Genomic DNA, 17,025 nt, shown 5'->3' on the forward strand with positions numbered 1-17,025 from the left:
CCTTCTTCTCCTCTCCTTTGGTATACACTTTATCCACTCCTTGGGCGACCATATGCAGTATGCGTCGGAGTTCGGGGTATGGAATGCATCCACTGTCCCACTTGAGCCCGTGGAAGCTGGACTCGAGCCAGGATGCACTTCTCGACGGTGTGCAGTGTGAAGGTGGGCGGAATATGCAATGCACCATCTGGTAGTCATCCGTCACGGCAGCTAATTCTTTGCAGACAAAGTTCCCTGCAGTGGTGTGGAATCCCTGAACATCGAGTATAATGTAGGTTTCCTTGCGAATGAGAGCAATAGTTACGATATGGACAAACCTAGTATTTCGTCCACCTCTAAGTACGACCAATGCACATGAATGTGCGAACTAGTAACGTATATCGATAGCCGACTTACATGTTCACGCAACGTCTCGTACAATGCGGGAGAGCGGTGTATAGTCCACAACCTTCTCGTGCAGAATGAGGCAATATGCATTAGTTTGAGCCGGTATATTTTCCGACTTTGTGAAATCAATGCGCACGTGGACGGAACCGACGTTCAGTTGGTCCTCTTGTTTGGAGCAGTCAATTACAAAGAGGGGGGCGGTGTCCTTGAACTGTGATATCTGAAGGAGAGGATAGCTTTCGCCTCCATAGTAGGAGGCCTTGGAATCTGGCGTAATGCTCATATAGCATTGCGAACTTATCATTTTTAAAATCGAGATTGTAGTTGCTATAGGGAAACCGTTCTCCATTTAGGTACATCTTTAGGTCCGTGATGTTGCAATGGTCGAATTTACTCGCGTCCTTAGTCACGCCGTTCCTGTCTGTCTGGAATCCCACAATTATAAATCTCGGCTTTGTCGCCTTAGGAGACGTGCCAACGTCCCAGGAATGCGTAGTGGCCTGTGGGAGCGATGGGCGTTCGTATAGAGTCCAGGACCGAAACGGCACACGTATCGGTTTATCGCCCTCCAAGAGCTTATAGAACATGAGTTTTTCCGTATCCTCCACGGTCACGACGGGCATCCTCCACTCTACGCCCGTTATTTGTATTAGCCCGGGGTCCAGATCCGTACCGATGGTTGCGTTTTTTGTATTTTTGCTTCTGATTAGAATCAGCTCCTGTCTACATTTTAGTAGAACCTGCGTGAAATCCTCAGCGAAGCCTAGTAGCATCCGCAGGGGCACAACAGCACTGAACGCGTTATTGGTAACGATCGCGTTAGCGCCTTCAAGGTCCCACCCCGCATTCTGCAACCGTTTAGCTTCCATGATGTTAAGGGATGCATAACTCTTCATGAGGCTGGCGATACCGACACGCAAGTCAATAACAACGCCTAACCGCCAATTTCTCGAAGCACTTGAGTTCGCGGTAACCATACATGGATCCTCTCGCGATAACGGCACCGGAGCCCTCCGACAATAGAATAACGAAGGTGGAGGAATTTGTGTTTAAACCGTATAACAACACCGCACTGAACGAGAGCGATGAGATCAGGATATCGGTTCAGACTGAGGATCTTCTCACGCTTCCGTCTAACAGCTGTCTGTACATTGAAGGTACATTTAAGAAGACTGCTGCTTCGAATGACAAGACGTCCGCGAAGCTAGTTAATAATGCCTTGGCATTTCTGTTCGATGAAATCCGACTAGACCTAAACGGCGTAAGGATCGATGATGTACGCAATGTAGGTATCGCCAGCCTCATGAAGAATTATGCATCCCTTAACATCATGGAAGCTAAACGGTTGCAGAATGCGGGGTGGGACCTTGAAGGCGCTAACGCGATCGTTACCAATAACGCGTTCAGTGCTGTTGTGCCCCTGCGGATGCTACTAGGCTTCGCTGAGGATTTCACGCAGGTTCTACTAAAATGTAGACAGGAGCTGATTCTAATCAGAAGCAAAAATACAAAAAACGCAACCATCGGTACGGATCTGGACCCCGGGCTAATACAAATAACGGGCGTAGAGTGGAGGATGCCCGTCGTGACCGTGGAGGATACGGAAAAACTCATGTTCTATAAGCTCTTGGAGGGCGATAAACCGATACGTGTGCCGTTTCGGTCCTGGACTCTATACGAACGCCCATCGCTCCCCCAGGCCACTACGCATTCCTGGGACGTTGGCACGTCTCTTAAGGCGACAAAGCCGAGATTTATAATTGTGGGATTCCAGACCGACAAGAACGGCGTGACTAAGTACGCGAGTAAATTCGACCATTGCAACATCACGGACCTAAAGATGTACCTAAATGGAGAACGGTTTCCCTATAGCAACTACAATCTCGATTTTAAAAATGATAAGTTCGCAATGCTATATGAGCATTACGCCAGATTCCAAGGCCTCCTACTATGGAGGCGAAAGCTATCCTCTCCTTCAGATATCACAGTTCAAGGACACCGCCCCCCTCTTTGTAATTGACTGCTCCAAACAAGAGGACCAACTGAACGTCGGTTCCGTCCACGTGCGCATTGATTTCACAAAGTCGGAAAATATACCGGCTCAAACTAATGCATATTGCCTCATTCTGCACGAGAAGGTTGTGGACTATACACCGCTCTCCCGCATTGTACGAGACGTTGCGTGAACATGTAAGTCGGCTATCGATATACGTTACTAGTTCGCACATTCATGTGCATTGGTCGTACTTAGAGGTGGACGAAATACTAGGTTTGTCCATATCGTAACTATTGCTCTCATTCGCAAGGAAACCTACATTATACTCGATGTTCAGGGATTCCACACCACTGCAGGGAACTTTGTCTGCAAAGAATTAGCTGCCGTGACGGATGACTACCAGATGGTGCATTGCATATTCCGCCCACCTTCACACTGCACACCGTCGAGAAGTGCATCCTGGCTCGAGTCCAGCTTCCACGGGCTCAAGTGGGACAGTGGATGCATTCCATACCCCGAACTCCGACGCATACTGCATATGGTCGCCCAAGGAGTGGATAAAGTGTATACCAAAGGAGAGGAGAAGAAGGCGTACTTGGAATCAATATTGGGACGTGATGTCATTGATTTGTATTCATGTGGCTGCCCACCGCTGAGGACATTAAAACAGCATGTGGGGATAAAGGCCAGCTGCCTTTTCCATTGTCGACGTGCGAATATTCAATGTGCGTTACAGAATATATATGTACTGTACAATTGGATGTCAGGAAAATAAATATGCTTTTTTTGTGATACCATAGTCTTATTTCCTCACTCCCATGTGCGGGATATAGGTACAGGATAGCTCCCCCCTACGCAAACGATCCCACCCCCCGGTCAGGTGATTGTAGGGTTCCAATACCAAACACTGATACATGGAGTCATCTACATTTATTAATTAAGTATTTACATATGTGTATTTGCATTACGCACACACACACACACACACGCCACAGTTTACTACAAAGTATACGACACACACACACACACACACACCACAGTTTACTCCTCACGCAGCGAATACCTGTCGTCAGCGTCGGACAACACCACGCCCTCGTCAGAGGACGGGGTGTCATCCGGCACGAAGTATTCGAAGCCGTCCGATGACGATGCGTCTTCCACCTCTCCACCAGAGGTGAAAACGTCGTCACCGGACGATGGCAGGTCCGCTGCAGCCCACAGCGATGGCGAGGCCGGTGCGCTGATCGTGGACGCCGTGTCCCAATCGATGTGCATAGACGACGGCGTCCGCGACCACGGATGGCTGTAGTCCGGCGTTGGGGTGAGAACCCTGGACTCCGACTCTGACGGCAGCCTGCACCACGTCGGCTGCCGTGGCGGTGTCTCGTCCAGGGGTCGCATCCCGGAGGTGGAGGGGGCGGCGAGGTCATTGGTCGGTGGGAGGCCTGCTGCAGGGACCGGCTCGCACGAGAGGTCCAGCGCCTGGCTGTCCCTCACCCTTGCACCGAGTACGTTCTCCAAGAACTGAAACATGTATACAGTACATCAATACATCGTCGCTCTGTGATACATATCCGGTCCCTTTAAGACAATGTTGTTCTTTCTGCTTACCGTTTGAGCCGTCCTGGCGAACGTGAAGCAGGTGTACGAACAAGGTCTTCGCTGTTCCATACACCCGCCCTCCCTCGGGTCAGAACACGTCTCAACGTGTACCAACCCGTAGCACTCCTCCGCGTGGAAGGCCGTGCGATGGGCTGCTGTGGCCTCCGACCCACAGAACAGCACCCAGCGGTGCTGTCCAAACCTCGCCACGTACTGTAACAGCAGACACCACATGCATTAGCTCACTGATTGCCGGCACCATATATATGTCATCACTCCATGTATCATCATTACGTACCTCGCCCAGGCAACGGTAAAATTCAGGGCAGCCCGGGTAGCACGTCGACGTCGTCGCCTCGGCCTCCCTCTCCCAGGGGTGAGACACACAATCGTGTGGTTCGACCCATCACAGAGACGGGTGTGGAACTCTGCACTATGTTGCTCCCACGCCTGGAGCACCCCCCGCAAGATGCTATCGTCTTGCTCACTCCACAACTAGAAGACAAAATACGATACATAATACCCTTTATGTTCACCGTGCACAGCCATTCTGCCTTTGTGAAAACTGGTGATGGTCTGTCTGATAGGTGACCGTTCATATACAATTTGCAGATGACTTCATCTCCCCCCTGGTCCATTGTGAGGATGGGGCACGTGGACCCCACATCCGCTGTAACCGTCACTTCTCTACAAGTGCAAAATTAACGATTGTCTTGTGTTCTGTACTCATCTTCCGAGGAATATATGGGACGTGTTTGTAATTTTGCGTTGAACCCCCATTGTTGCCACCAGTAGTGCCCCAGTGTCCGCTGCCACGGTTCTCACACCATCGCATTGTGTTCTGCTCGGCGCCTGCACGTGTAGCACATCCAGGTCTAGACGATACGTTGTGATCGATAGATTGCACTCCGCGTATATTTCTTTAATTGTATCAACCCCGGTAAAACTTGGTAGTAGCACAACGAAATCGCCGTGCTCGCCTAGTGACGACACAGTCTCTTCCTTTTCTAGCCCCGTCGGTCGCATCCGCATCGTCTGTCCGTCTTGTCGTGACATGTGTACGGCTACCGATCTCGATAATGTAGGATTGTATATTACAATCGCGAACTTGATATGGTCACTAGGGTAGTCCACATCGCGCACTATCTTCACTGTTGTTGAGGTGCCACCCACCGTGATAGAGTCAATCTGCGCTTCGTTTACCAGTTTTATCTTCGCAAACAATGCGTTCCCAATATAAAAGTATGATGACTCCATGTTGCCTCCTACTGACGTACTAACCGCTCTTGTTGCTCCCCTTCTCCCTTTTAGTAGTGCGGCGCCCAGTCCGCTGGCATCCAGCCCATCGGGGAGGGGTTAATTTCCACCATATTGTACTCTCTTTCGTTATCCATGATCTTCCGACGCCCATAGTAATATAGGCTGTGCGGTGTCCTGGACATTAGCTGCACATCGGTATACGTCAATCCATCAAATTTCGATGGTAGGAACAGCGACTCGCCATTCTTCAGGTCGGCTGTTACCTTCCGCCCGTACTTCGTGTAAGCAAATCGAAGTCGCTTAATCGGGTACTCCATCCCTTTCACTAGATCGCCCACTTTAATGTTACACATCTTGTCCGGTGGTGGCACCTCCGTGTAGCCGTCCTCGCACTGCATTTCTTGAGGCGATGGCTGCCTCCTAGCAAAGCAATCACATTTGCACGTCGGTAGGTGATCCATGGTATTCCTCAGAATGATGCTCGTTTGTGGTAAATTAATCGTTTTTATACCCAAAATTCGCATTTTCTCTACATCACGTACGGTACAAGTTCATACCTGTCGTTCTGCACGCATTAGCATGCATGGGTAGGTCTCTGCTTCCTGTCGTTGGCTAGGGGTCGGCATCCTGCGGGGTACGTGCCTCCCACCACGTACGTCCTGTGCATTGGTATGCATGCAGGCGGGGGTCGGCTTCCGGCGGGGTACGTGGTTTCTGACACGTCTTATTGATCATTGACATGCATGCAGGCGGGGTGGTCCGCTTCCGGCGGGGAACGTGCGTCCGGTGAGGTACGTGCTACCTCATGTCGCGACATGTCTTAATTGACATGCATACGGGCGCGGGGTACGTGCTCGCTCAAGGCCAATGACCATGACCTACCCCAAGGTCACTGAACTACACCAACGCGTACGTGACCTACCTCAAGGTCACTGACCTACCCCTACGCGCACGTGACCTTCCTCAAGGTCACTGACCTACGCGTACGTGACCTACCTCAAGGTCACTCAAGGTCACGCCATATCCGGGACTCCGCCATGCTTTGACGTCACGCGCAAACCTTCTCTACTGAGGCCGTCCAGAAAGTTATTTTCTCTGCGGCCGTTTATAGAAAAAAAGCACAATTGCATGGAAATATTTACTGAAACAGATACAGCAATTGTTGCGCTATTTGTCAACATATCCCCCACTGGAATTGAGACATTTGTCATACCGTGGGATCTATTTTTGTGTCGAAGTCAGTCGCCTCAGATCGGAACCAGCGTTTGACTGCGTCTGCACCTTCTCTGTCGATCATATAGTATGAGAAATGTCTCAATTCCAATTGATGTGTGTGTTCCAATAAATTTGTCCAATGAAATTATATTTTTTTTTTTCTGTTAACGACCTTAGGCGAACTTATTTTTTTACGGCTCTCGTAATTGCGGTCGAGTGACCAAAATTTGTATAAGCATTTCTTTTGACATTATTAACATGGTGGAAGAAAAAAAAAACTTTTGTGCGAGATCGTGCGTATTTGCTTGTTTTCCGCACAGAATCAATACGCGGTAAGTGTGAAATACCACATTCAGTATTCCCAACGTAACACACATAACAATTTCCCTCTTCTTACCGCTTAAGCGCGACATTCATTTTACTGCTTTAGGCTTTTAACATATTATTTTTAGAGACGTTTAACATAGTAATAATTATAAATTGGAAACCTACCACTGCAATTTCACCTAAATTGCAATGTTAATTATTGTTTTTAAATATTTGCAAAAATTAAGTAAAGTCTACTACTCCACGAAACTTATTGCATTCCTGATACAAGTAACATTAAGGAAGCCGTGAAAAAATCAACAAGATTCCAGATGCGGATGTTATTACTGCAATATGTTATATAAATAATATTGTTAAAATATTAAAATGAAAAATAAATCATTACATAACCTTACCGTTTGTTTTAAGTTCGCATTTATAGACTGGGGGGGAAAAAAAGACAGACGTATATCACGGCCTGCTGGAGTATAGTAAACACAGAAAACATTTTATAGCAACAATGTTGAAGAAATATATTTTGGTTTTCCGAAGTTGCCGTTATTAAACAGAAACCAACATGGAGATTTCATTGCAACTAATTAGAAATTCGTCTTTCAGGTATGTAATAAACGATCTTCGCACAAAATAATGTATGATACACGAGCGGTATGTTTGTTTTCATGTTCTCGGAAATTAAAAAAGCTCAACTACGTTTCGCTTTTTCAATCTTTTCCTCGACCATGAAAACGTCAACATACCGCTCTTGTGACGTATATTACTATTTTTATCTGCCCCCATCAGAACGTTTGCTATTGTTTGTTAGCTATTTCAGATGAACTCAAGTAAGAGTAATGTGTGTTTGTATGTGTGTTTGTATGTGTGTGTGTGTGTGTGTGTGTGTGTGTGTGTGTGTGTGTGTGGGTGTGGGTGTGGGTGTGTGTGTGTCCAATGCCTATTCACTTCACTTACGTGATTCGGGCTCCTCATTTTGTGGATAGATGGCAGGACTGTGACTCGTTTTCAAGTTGTACACAATTCGGCGGGCCATGCTGTGCATGATGTGTATCTATGTAGAGTTATGTTGTGCATTAGGGTGAGTATATGTTCAAGTGTTCGTGTAACTGTAGTGTAGGGATTTGGTGAGGATGATGATAAATATCACCAAGAATTAAGGGAAAACCCGGTGCCGGCATGTAGCCTACTCCTATTGAATAGCATCAAGAGGGTTGCCAGGCTTAACGTCTCCATCCAACGGACGAATCATTATCAAGAGTGACATATGCCTTCTCTTCATATGCACTGCGGAGAGATTTTGGATTTAACCCAGGCATATTGGTGCGCAATCTCGTGATTAGAAGTTGTGCACCGCCACCTCTTCTAGTCCCGAAGTAGAAATTTTACACGAAAATTTCTGACCACGCTGGGAATCGAATCCGTGTCGGCTAGTCTGGAGGCAGACGCGCTACCACAAAGCTAAGTCGGCGGACAGTAACTAATACAAATTACTTAGTCAAAGTCACTATGATCGGTAAACAGTCTGTGAGTCCAAACCTGTACTTCTAGTCTACAATTTAATGTTGACTGTATGCAAATATGTTTTCCTAAAGGTCGTTCTTTGAAACACACTCTGTCAAATTACAAACAGAAATAAAGAGAAATGACATTATTCTTTCATTGTTAAATATTTATTTAACTATGTCTTCTTGGAATACGAAGGTAAAAACTTCAGTACAAATAGTCATAAATGTACTACTGTATGTGCTATGATGTTGAAATAGATTTCAATGTGCACCATAGAAAGAAATATAAAAACTGGTGTGTCTATGAATAGTTAGGTACTTCATTACATTATCTTAACTTGTAAATCGTTACTTAAAGCTGGGAAAGTAACTGCAGTAGTCTTTAAAATACGTAATAATACTATAATAAGGATAAGCTTTAACGTGTAAAATATATTATAACTATCCACTTAAATTGACGAATAAATAATAGTACCTATTTCATTAATTAAAGAAATTTATAGCTGAGCTTCTTTTCAGTGCTTTTTTTTATTTTTTATTGGGTTATTTTACGACGCTGTATCAACATCTTGGTTATTTAGCGTCTGAATGAAATGAAGGTGATAATGCCGGTGAAATGAGTCCGGGGTCCAGCACCGAAAGTTACCCGGCATTTGCTCGTATTGGGTTGAGGGAAAACCCCGGAAAAAACCTCACCCAGGTAACTTGCCCCGGGATTCGAACCCGGGCCACCTGGTTTCGCGGCCAGACGCGCTGACCGTTACTCCACAGGTGTGGACTTTTTCAGTGTTAAAAGAAAAAGGGTGTGATTAAATTAATGAAAAAAAAAAGTGGTTAGTAGCATGTATTTAGTCACTTGTTAACTGCCCAATAAATAGAATATTTCTTCTCCGGTCTCTTTTCATCTGCGTGAACAAGTTCATCATTCCATATTCCAGTGGTTCCCAAACTTGTTGAAGGAGGGACCCAATTTGGGCGAGATATTTGTTTGCGACCCTCCATTACCATATCGGTACTTAACTAGATTCGCAAAATACAAATTCCTCTAAAATCGAAAAAATGATTATTTTACTCACCCCAACTTCTACCACCCAACTTATAATATACCGGTACTTCCAAGAGCAGAAATCGGAATATGCAAACCTAATTTCCAATAAAATTCTCCGTGGCTTCTTAGATTAACCTACCTTGCTGATATATTTTCGGAACACTCAAACACTTTGAAGAGTAGCTTGCAACGCCAAGATATGAACAATAACAGCCAGAGACAAAATCAAAGGATTCACAAGGAAACTTGATTTTTGGTCGACATCACTTGACAAAAAGAAATTTGGTTCATTCCTGTGTATTATAAAAAATTCATGAAAAATTTAGTTACGTAGGCCTACCGTATGATACAGAGTTATTTTTGTGGCCATAAAATTAAATTTGCACAATTTTAAATAACAGTTCTTTTTAGTATTTTCTAAAAAAAAAAAAAGCAAAACAATTACGACATTCACAGATGGATACTTCGTCCATTTAAAACAATTTTATTGCGTTCATCTGGCTGTAATTCCAAAAGTCACAGACCAGTTTTGGATGAAAAGAAGTAAGAATACCTCGAGCTTGCAAAAGAAGCTCAAACTTGTTATAGTACTTGCAAATTCGTATTTATGGAAAATACGTTTCTGGTCTATGAATGACATCAAAACAAATACAAGAGCTAAAAAATAACGGTTTGTGAATAAAGAGTTCAGACTTGGACAAGTTACTTTCTAAATATATATATATATATATATATATATATATATATATATCGCACTTATTATTTTTCACTTAACAATTACTTCAACAAGTTTATATTTACGTCCAATGTTGTTTACGTTTCTAAATGCAATATAAATTTATGTTAATAAGGCGTTTCTTGTTTCATTTTGTAAATCATCTCACGACCTCCTCAACTCTTTGCACGACCCTCACTTTGGGAACCACTGAATATTCCATTATCTATTTAAGTTACAGTTGTATAGCTGCTACTTCGTTGAGCAATGCTTGCGACGCAGATATTGTACTAAATCCTAAAGGAAATACCTGAAGTAAGTAACTAAAAGCAGTGGTGATGTCACTCTCCTTTATGACATTCGACTAGTGTATAAAGTTAAGAGTAATAAATGTGTGGGCAAATAATAAGTTGCACTCTGTTAATATAACCTTTCGTTCAGCAGACATTAGGCCTGCCTTCAAATAGATAATTATAAAGTATTACAAATTATTCAACTTATAAGTTGATCAGGAACACAGGGTGGCGTACTGATTAAGATGGCACGCTACATAGTCGTAGATCGCGGGTCCGATTCCCGATTCAATTTTTCCTCTCAACATGACCCATAGGCACTGACATCGTGATCTAATGGAGATCGAGAAGGCATTTTCCATAGCGGTAAAAATTTGTTCTCCGAACCGACACCATCTCCCTCAAGTTAACTGTCATTCAACTGTCAACTGCATCCTTGACTGGTGTCCAGTATTTCCTTGTCACTCAAAACTTTGAAACCTCGAGAGAAAGTTTAGTCTACTAAGAAAGAGTCAAAAACCTTCAAACAAAATGACAAAACCCAAAGGGAGAAACACATTCAAACAGAAAAACCCACACCTACTTACTTATTTCTTATGGATTTTAAGGAACCCGGAGGTTTATTACAGCCCTCACATAAGCCCGCAATTGGTCCCTATCCTGAGCAAGATTAATCCAGTCCCTACCATTATATCCCACCTCCCTCAAATCCATTTTAATATTATCTTCCTATCTACGTCTCGGCAGCCCCAAAGGTCTTATTCCCAAGACAAAACCCAAACTACCCCTACATATTAAGGACTCTTCGAAAGTTAACTGTACCGGTATTTTTATGTACACATTTATTTTTTAATTGACGCAAAAATTTAGTGAGCCTAACTGTAAGAATTCCACACAAAATCCACCAGCCAGTCACTACATACAACATTCGACACAGAAATAAAAATGTCACACATCTTGTGGAATTATACACAATCTAGTAACACTGGCGGAGAGCTTTAAACAAATCGCTCATCAAAATATATAAATATAAGTGACAGTGTGAGAAGTAACAATTCAATCTCGATTCAGTTAATATAATAAAGGTAGTGAAGTGCTTGTGCGAACCTGCATTCAAGCCAGAAGCCACAACTGCTATATACTGAAAACAGAGACATTTTACTTCATTTATTTGTATTGAATTGTACAGTTTAAGTTCATTTTAATTAATGATATTTTCACAAATTGAAATATAATAGGTGTGCGTGCATACATACATACATACATACATACATACATACATACATTAGTCCACACCTGTGGAGTAACGGTTAGCGTGTCTGGCCGCAAAATTAGATGGCCCGGGTTCGATTCCCAGTTTTTATTTCAACTATTCAGGCTTTGACAGTACCGCAACATTTAAAGATTTAATTGAAAATGCCTCACAAGAAGCATTGCTGTATAACATCATAAAAATCTAGTATATCATTTATGTAACCGTAACAGTCTACGACTTAAGTTACAAGATAACTAAAATGAACTACGTATAAACGAATGATTAAACCCAGACTCAGACGATATGCTCAGACCAAAAGGCACCCTGCAAATAATTCGTGATTTGGTTTAACATAAGTTGCTCTCTTGTAAGAACTCCTGTTCTTTAGAATTAATATACATTTTGAGTCAATGCATTAAAACTATCGGGTAAACTAAATTTGTGTGTTGTATGTGATAAGTTTGGTATTTTTACATTTCTAGTGATGAATAAGATATCACAAAGTTCCGAAGGTTGCTCCTATCTTCATCTTATATTGAGCAATAAAGGGAGGTGAAAAGGGCACCATATCCGTTGCAGTCATCACAAATGGCTTAACTTACTTGACCAATCAGCTTGTAAAGACCCAGTAAATAGAATATCCTTCTCACCTCTCTTTCTTGCTCACTTGAAGAAAAAGATAGATCCAACCTTCGCAACGTCGTGGTGTCTTTTTATTTTAGGCATATTTATAGTCGCTTTAACTATGAGATCAAGTCAACACCGACTGACTGTTGAGAATGGAACATTTGATTTCAATTTTTCTGCCATCTACCAGGCTGTCTGCAGACACGTGTTGCCATCTAGTCAGGTCTTAACGAACCAGTATCTGCATCTGTCTCTGTGTCTCTGTAGTGAAAGTGAGAACTAATCGGCATGTACCTATTACATATTTGGTTTCCTACTTATTTTATGATCAAGAAAATCACTAAAAACCGAAATTAGTTCCACCGATTCCGGGTTTCAACACGGCACCTTGTAAATGCGAGTTCACTGAGCCACCTAAAATCTGCCCAACGAAAGAATAAAGTGATGAAAACAATTTATTTGGTGTTCTGTGATGTAAACACATGCACCTGATTTCAGAGCTCTGAATTGGCAGTGACGCCTTCATTTTCTGTCATTTAAACGGACCACATCACTTTATTCTTTCGCTGGACAGAGCACAGTTCTCTGTTGTGTTGTCCCTGTCGTCTTACTCATTGCCAACTTATTGAAAAAAAAAAACACTTAAATTATTTCTACTTTAAACAATTTTTCGTATTAAATTTTAAGTGATATTATGTAATTATTTTGGTTTGTTTTCAAGATGCACAATGAAACATGTAACAACTGAAGCATTATTTTGACATTTTGTAAAAGTTTGCTTGTTCCAAATAAAAACATAAGATAGTCTCTACACCGGCTTAGCTCAGTCGGCAAAGACGCTTGTCTGCTTACCCGGAGCGACGCTCGGGTGCGGGTTCGATCCCGTTTGGATTGATTACCTGGTTGGGTTTTTTTAGGATTTTTTCCCTAACCGTAAGACAAATGTCAGATAATCTACGGCAAATCCTCGGCCTCATCTCGCCAAATATCATGTCGCTATCACTAATCACATCGACGCTAAATAACCTCGATACAGCATCGTTAAATAACCAAGTAAAAAAATAGTATCGAAAGTAATTAGTTGATTTTTTTTTTGTAAATTTAATATACTAACGATATATGACTGAATTATTTATTGTTATAGATAATCATTATCAGTAAACCAGTGATTTACAATTACCTGTATTATGAAAATTATTGCACTAGATAATTTGGAAAAAATAATACTCGTAGTGTTAGAGAAGTTTTTATGGTAAACGGCTCCTCTCTTCTACTATATTTTAAAATATTTTATTTCTATAGATTTTGGGATTCAGTGTTGTTTCTGTTTTTTGCAATGTCAGTGACCTCCAACGAAGTCAAATTTTATAAAAACCGTACACACGAATGACATAAGCAGAATTTGTTAACAAAAAACATTGATAGACTCGTTGATGACAGAATTACTACAAAAATGTCTTTAGCGCTTAGGCTTTGTGTTAATATGTTTTCAAAAGGTGCAGAAATATAATTTGTCACTTTTAAAATCACACGGATAGTAGCAAACAGCTAGCTGCCACCGGCGTAGTTTAGATGACAGCGCATTTGCCTCCTGATTAGGAGCTGCGTTCGGACATGGGTTCGATTCCCGCTTGGACTGATTATCAGGTTAGGATCTTTCCAAGGTTGTCTCCAACTGTATGGAGAATGACGAATCCTCGCTACCACTACTTCCATTGACGTTACAATTATCTTATTAATTGATATAGCTTCATTAAAATAAATAACCCACTAACCATAATCAATACTTGATACCAATACCTGTTTTTAGATCTTCGATACACAGTGCTACAACTTTAAAAGTGAAAGCTGAAAGCACAAAAAAATATATAAATATAAAATAAATTCTCCAAAGCGAAATGAAATATTTTATTCCTAGCTTCAGTGCTCACACATATTTAAGAATTGTCAATTTTAGTTATACATCTGAATTGATTCACACGATTTATTCCTGATAGGAACCATTCTAGTTGGATGGTAGCAATACTAAACCTTTCAGAATATGTAGGCCTATATTTCCACAGGAATTCCTCTTACTCAGCACTACTGAGGGATTTCCAAATCTCACAGATATTGAAATTTTTGGTTAACCATGAGTGAGGATTGCTTTACAACAGGGGCGGACGCAAGGGGGGGGGGATTAAGGGGACATATCCCCTCCCGAAATTTTTAGAAAAATACGAAACAAGAAACAAAAATAATATTGACTTTAATTCGTGAATGTACATAAGAATTAGAGGGTTTTCCACGTAAATTCTCTTTGCTAAAATGTTAAATAAATGTATCTTCGCATTGAAAGAAATCCCTATATCTGGGATTTTTCTTGCCTCTCCTTCGCAACTCTGATCCGCTGCCCACTGGAGAGTAGCACTGTTCTCTGACACTTACTGCAAGAGATCCAGCACAAGAGGATTAATAATATAACTCGTTATGAGTGACTAAGTGGCCAGGATCCGACGGAATAAGCACCATCTTAAATCAAAAAGTGATTATTTTTCGCATATCATGATATGCACCTCTACACATGTATGGACATTGTGCCATTATCATTCATCTCTATGACGCAGTGCATGAGGGTAGGCCACTAGAGGGAATCCAAGATGTGGAACTTAAACTGAGAAGATTCGATCAGACATCGGGATGGGAATCCGGTGTGACTTAGTGGATAAAGCGTCAGCACTTAGAGCTGAAAACCCGGGTTCAAATCCCGGTGCCGGAGAGAATTTTTCTCTGTTCCACTCTTCCATCATCATATGATGACGCAGAATTTCTGCACTGAAATATTATCATATGTACTTCGGTACATCGTAATATATGCCATACAGAAACCAACATTTTTGGTATCTATGAATGTAGCTAGCCATGTTTTTAGCCTGTCACATGGTTTAGCCATGTCTATTACAGTCAGAACAGATGGACCTTGAGACATGCATTGAACTATGTAAGAATCTAGAAAGAGAACTGGAAGATTTTCGTTTAAATTTTCAGCCAGTGAACCTAGAGGCACAAAGTGTTGCTGAACTTACTGGAATTAAACTGGAAATTCCAAGAACTGCAGGGAGACAAACACACCATTCTAACTTCAAGACAGAGAGTCCTGAAGAGTATTTTAGGCTTTCAATTCTCATTTCCTTCTTAGGCTATTTTATTAGTCAGCTCAAGGACAGGTTTTTAAATCATAAGGGAATCCTAAAGTCCATACAAACTTTGCTGCCTAAAGACATAGTGCGAGCATCAAATGAAGATTTAGAAACTGCTGTTGAGGCTATAGTAAATCAGTGGCCCAATGATGTTGATGCATCACCAGAGTCTTTCTTCAATGATCTGAAGATGTGGAAAAGAAATTTCCTTGATCAGAAAAATCTTCACTTAATGCCTACTGATTTTATATCATCTTTGAACAGGTGCAATGAAATTATTTTTCCCTGCACTCACAAGGCGCTAAAACTTTTCTGTATGTTGCCTGTAACTACAGCAACACCAGAACGGTCGTTCTCAACATTGCGGTATTTGAAGACTTACTTGAGGAGCAGACAGATTAAATGGACAGGTCTTGATGATGATACATAAAAATGTGGAAATAAAAGCTTATGAAGTACTGGATGAAATGTCTAAGAAGCCTCGTCACCTTCTAATGTAAATATCACTCTGTTATGGTTTTTGTATTCAGTCATTGTAAATATTAAAATTAAAAAAAATGTGGTTTATTTAACAACGCTCGCAATTGCCGAGGTTATATCAGTGTCACTGGTGTGCCAGAATTTTTTCCCGCAGGACTTCTTTTACATGCCAATAAATTTACCGATATGAGGCCTGTCACATTTAAGCACACTTAAATGCCATCGAGCTGGGTTGGGGTAGAACCCGCAACTTCGAGCACAGAAGGCTATACCGACTACCCTACTCAGGCCAACTTGTAAATGTTTGTGACTCGGAAACAAATTGTGAGTATATAAACTTATTTCTCATTACTCCATTTTTATTATCTCCTCAAATCCCTCCCCGAAAAAAATCCTGCGTCCGCCCCTGCTTTAGAAGCTATTCTTTTAAAATATTTTTGAATGGTGGAAAATACAGTATACATTTCTGTAAATCGAGGAACATACATTTATTACATAAACTTTGAAATACTAAAAGTCCAATTCATCACTGAAGAAAGGAAGGAAGGAAGGAAGGAAGGAAGGAAGGAAGAAAGAAAGAAAGAAAGAAAGAAAGAAAGAAAGAAAGAAAGAAAGAAAGAAAGAAAGAAAGAAAGAAAGTTAAACCGTAACGAGTCCTTTTCCAAAAGTATCATTAGTTCTCGATACTTCCGAGTACAGAAATTATCGAGGTACCGGTACTACTGAAAGTATCAAGAATCCAACTCTAGTTAAAAGTTAATACGATAGGGTTCCTAAGGTATTATTACGATGAAGTTCAATATGCATATTTATTTTAAATGAAGCACCATTAACTTTCAATACCTTTTATTTCTTGCGCTTAATTCCCAATTGAATTACAGTAACTCGTTGATATTGGATAACAACAGAACTCGTCAAAAGACGAAGAATCAACTGTACATAGACAGATGCCGTGGCAGAAACCACTTTCGGAGTATTTTTAGTCCTTATTTGACGATGCTGAATTAATTAGTAGGTTATTTAGCATCCATGAAGTCTGTGATATCAAGTGGATATTTGGTGAGATGAGGCCGAATATTCGTCATGGAATTACGTGACATTCGAATCGACAGAAAAAAACGCGCCCCCACCCTTTTTCAGTA

General features: G+C 41.7%; 2 protein-coding genes across 3 annotated transcripts in view; one reads left to right on the forward strand and one right to left on the reverse strand.

Annotated features, from left to right (window-relative positions):
- The window catches only part of LOC138715238 (transient receptor potential cation channel protein painless-like), a 50,428-nt gene that overhangs the window by 27,545 nt on the left and 5,858 nt on the right, over positions 1-17,025 (forward strand). The window lies entirely within an intron of this gene.
- LOC138715237 (uncharacterized) lies at positions 3,297-4,751 on the reverse strand. Its single transcript, XM_069847939.1, has 3 exons — positions 4,284-4,751; positions 3,995-4,198; positions 3,297-3,907 (listed from the first exon to the last, which is right to left on the reverse strand). The coding sequence occupies exons 2-3, from the start codon at positions 4,052-4,054 to the stop codon at positions 3,425-3,427; spliced, it is 543 nt and encodes a 180-aa protein (XP_069704040.1). The 5' UTR covers positions 4,055-4,198; positions 4,284-4,751; the 3' UTR covers positions 3,297-3,424.

The sequence above is a fragment of the Periplaneta americana genome, chromosome 15 (assembly GCF_040183065.1).
Source record: "Periplaneta americana isolate PAMFEO1 chromosome 15, P.americana_PAMFEO1_priV1, whole genome shotgun sequence".
Taxonomy (NCBI): Eukaryota; Metazoa; Arthropoda; class Insecta; order Blattodea; family Blattidae; genus Periplaneta; species Periplaneta americana.

Bases quoted from the DNA above. Each gene is read 5' to 3' on its own strand.
- LOC138715237 (XM_069847939.1), bottom strand. From the start codon at position 4,054: ATGGAACAGCGAAGACCTTGTTCGTACACCTGCTTCACGTTCGCCAGG. The intron at 3,908-3,994 runs GTAAGCAGAAAG...TACATGTTTCAG, and splicing joins TCGCCAGGACGGCTCAAACG to TTCTTGGAGAACGTACTCGG.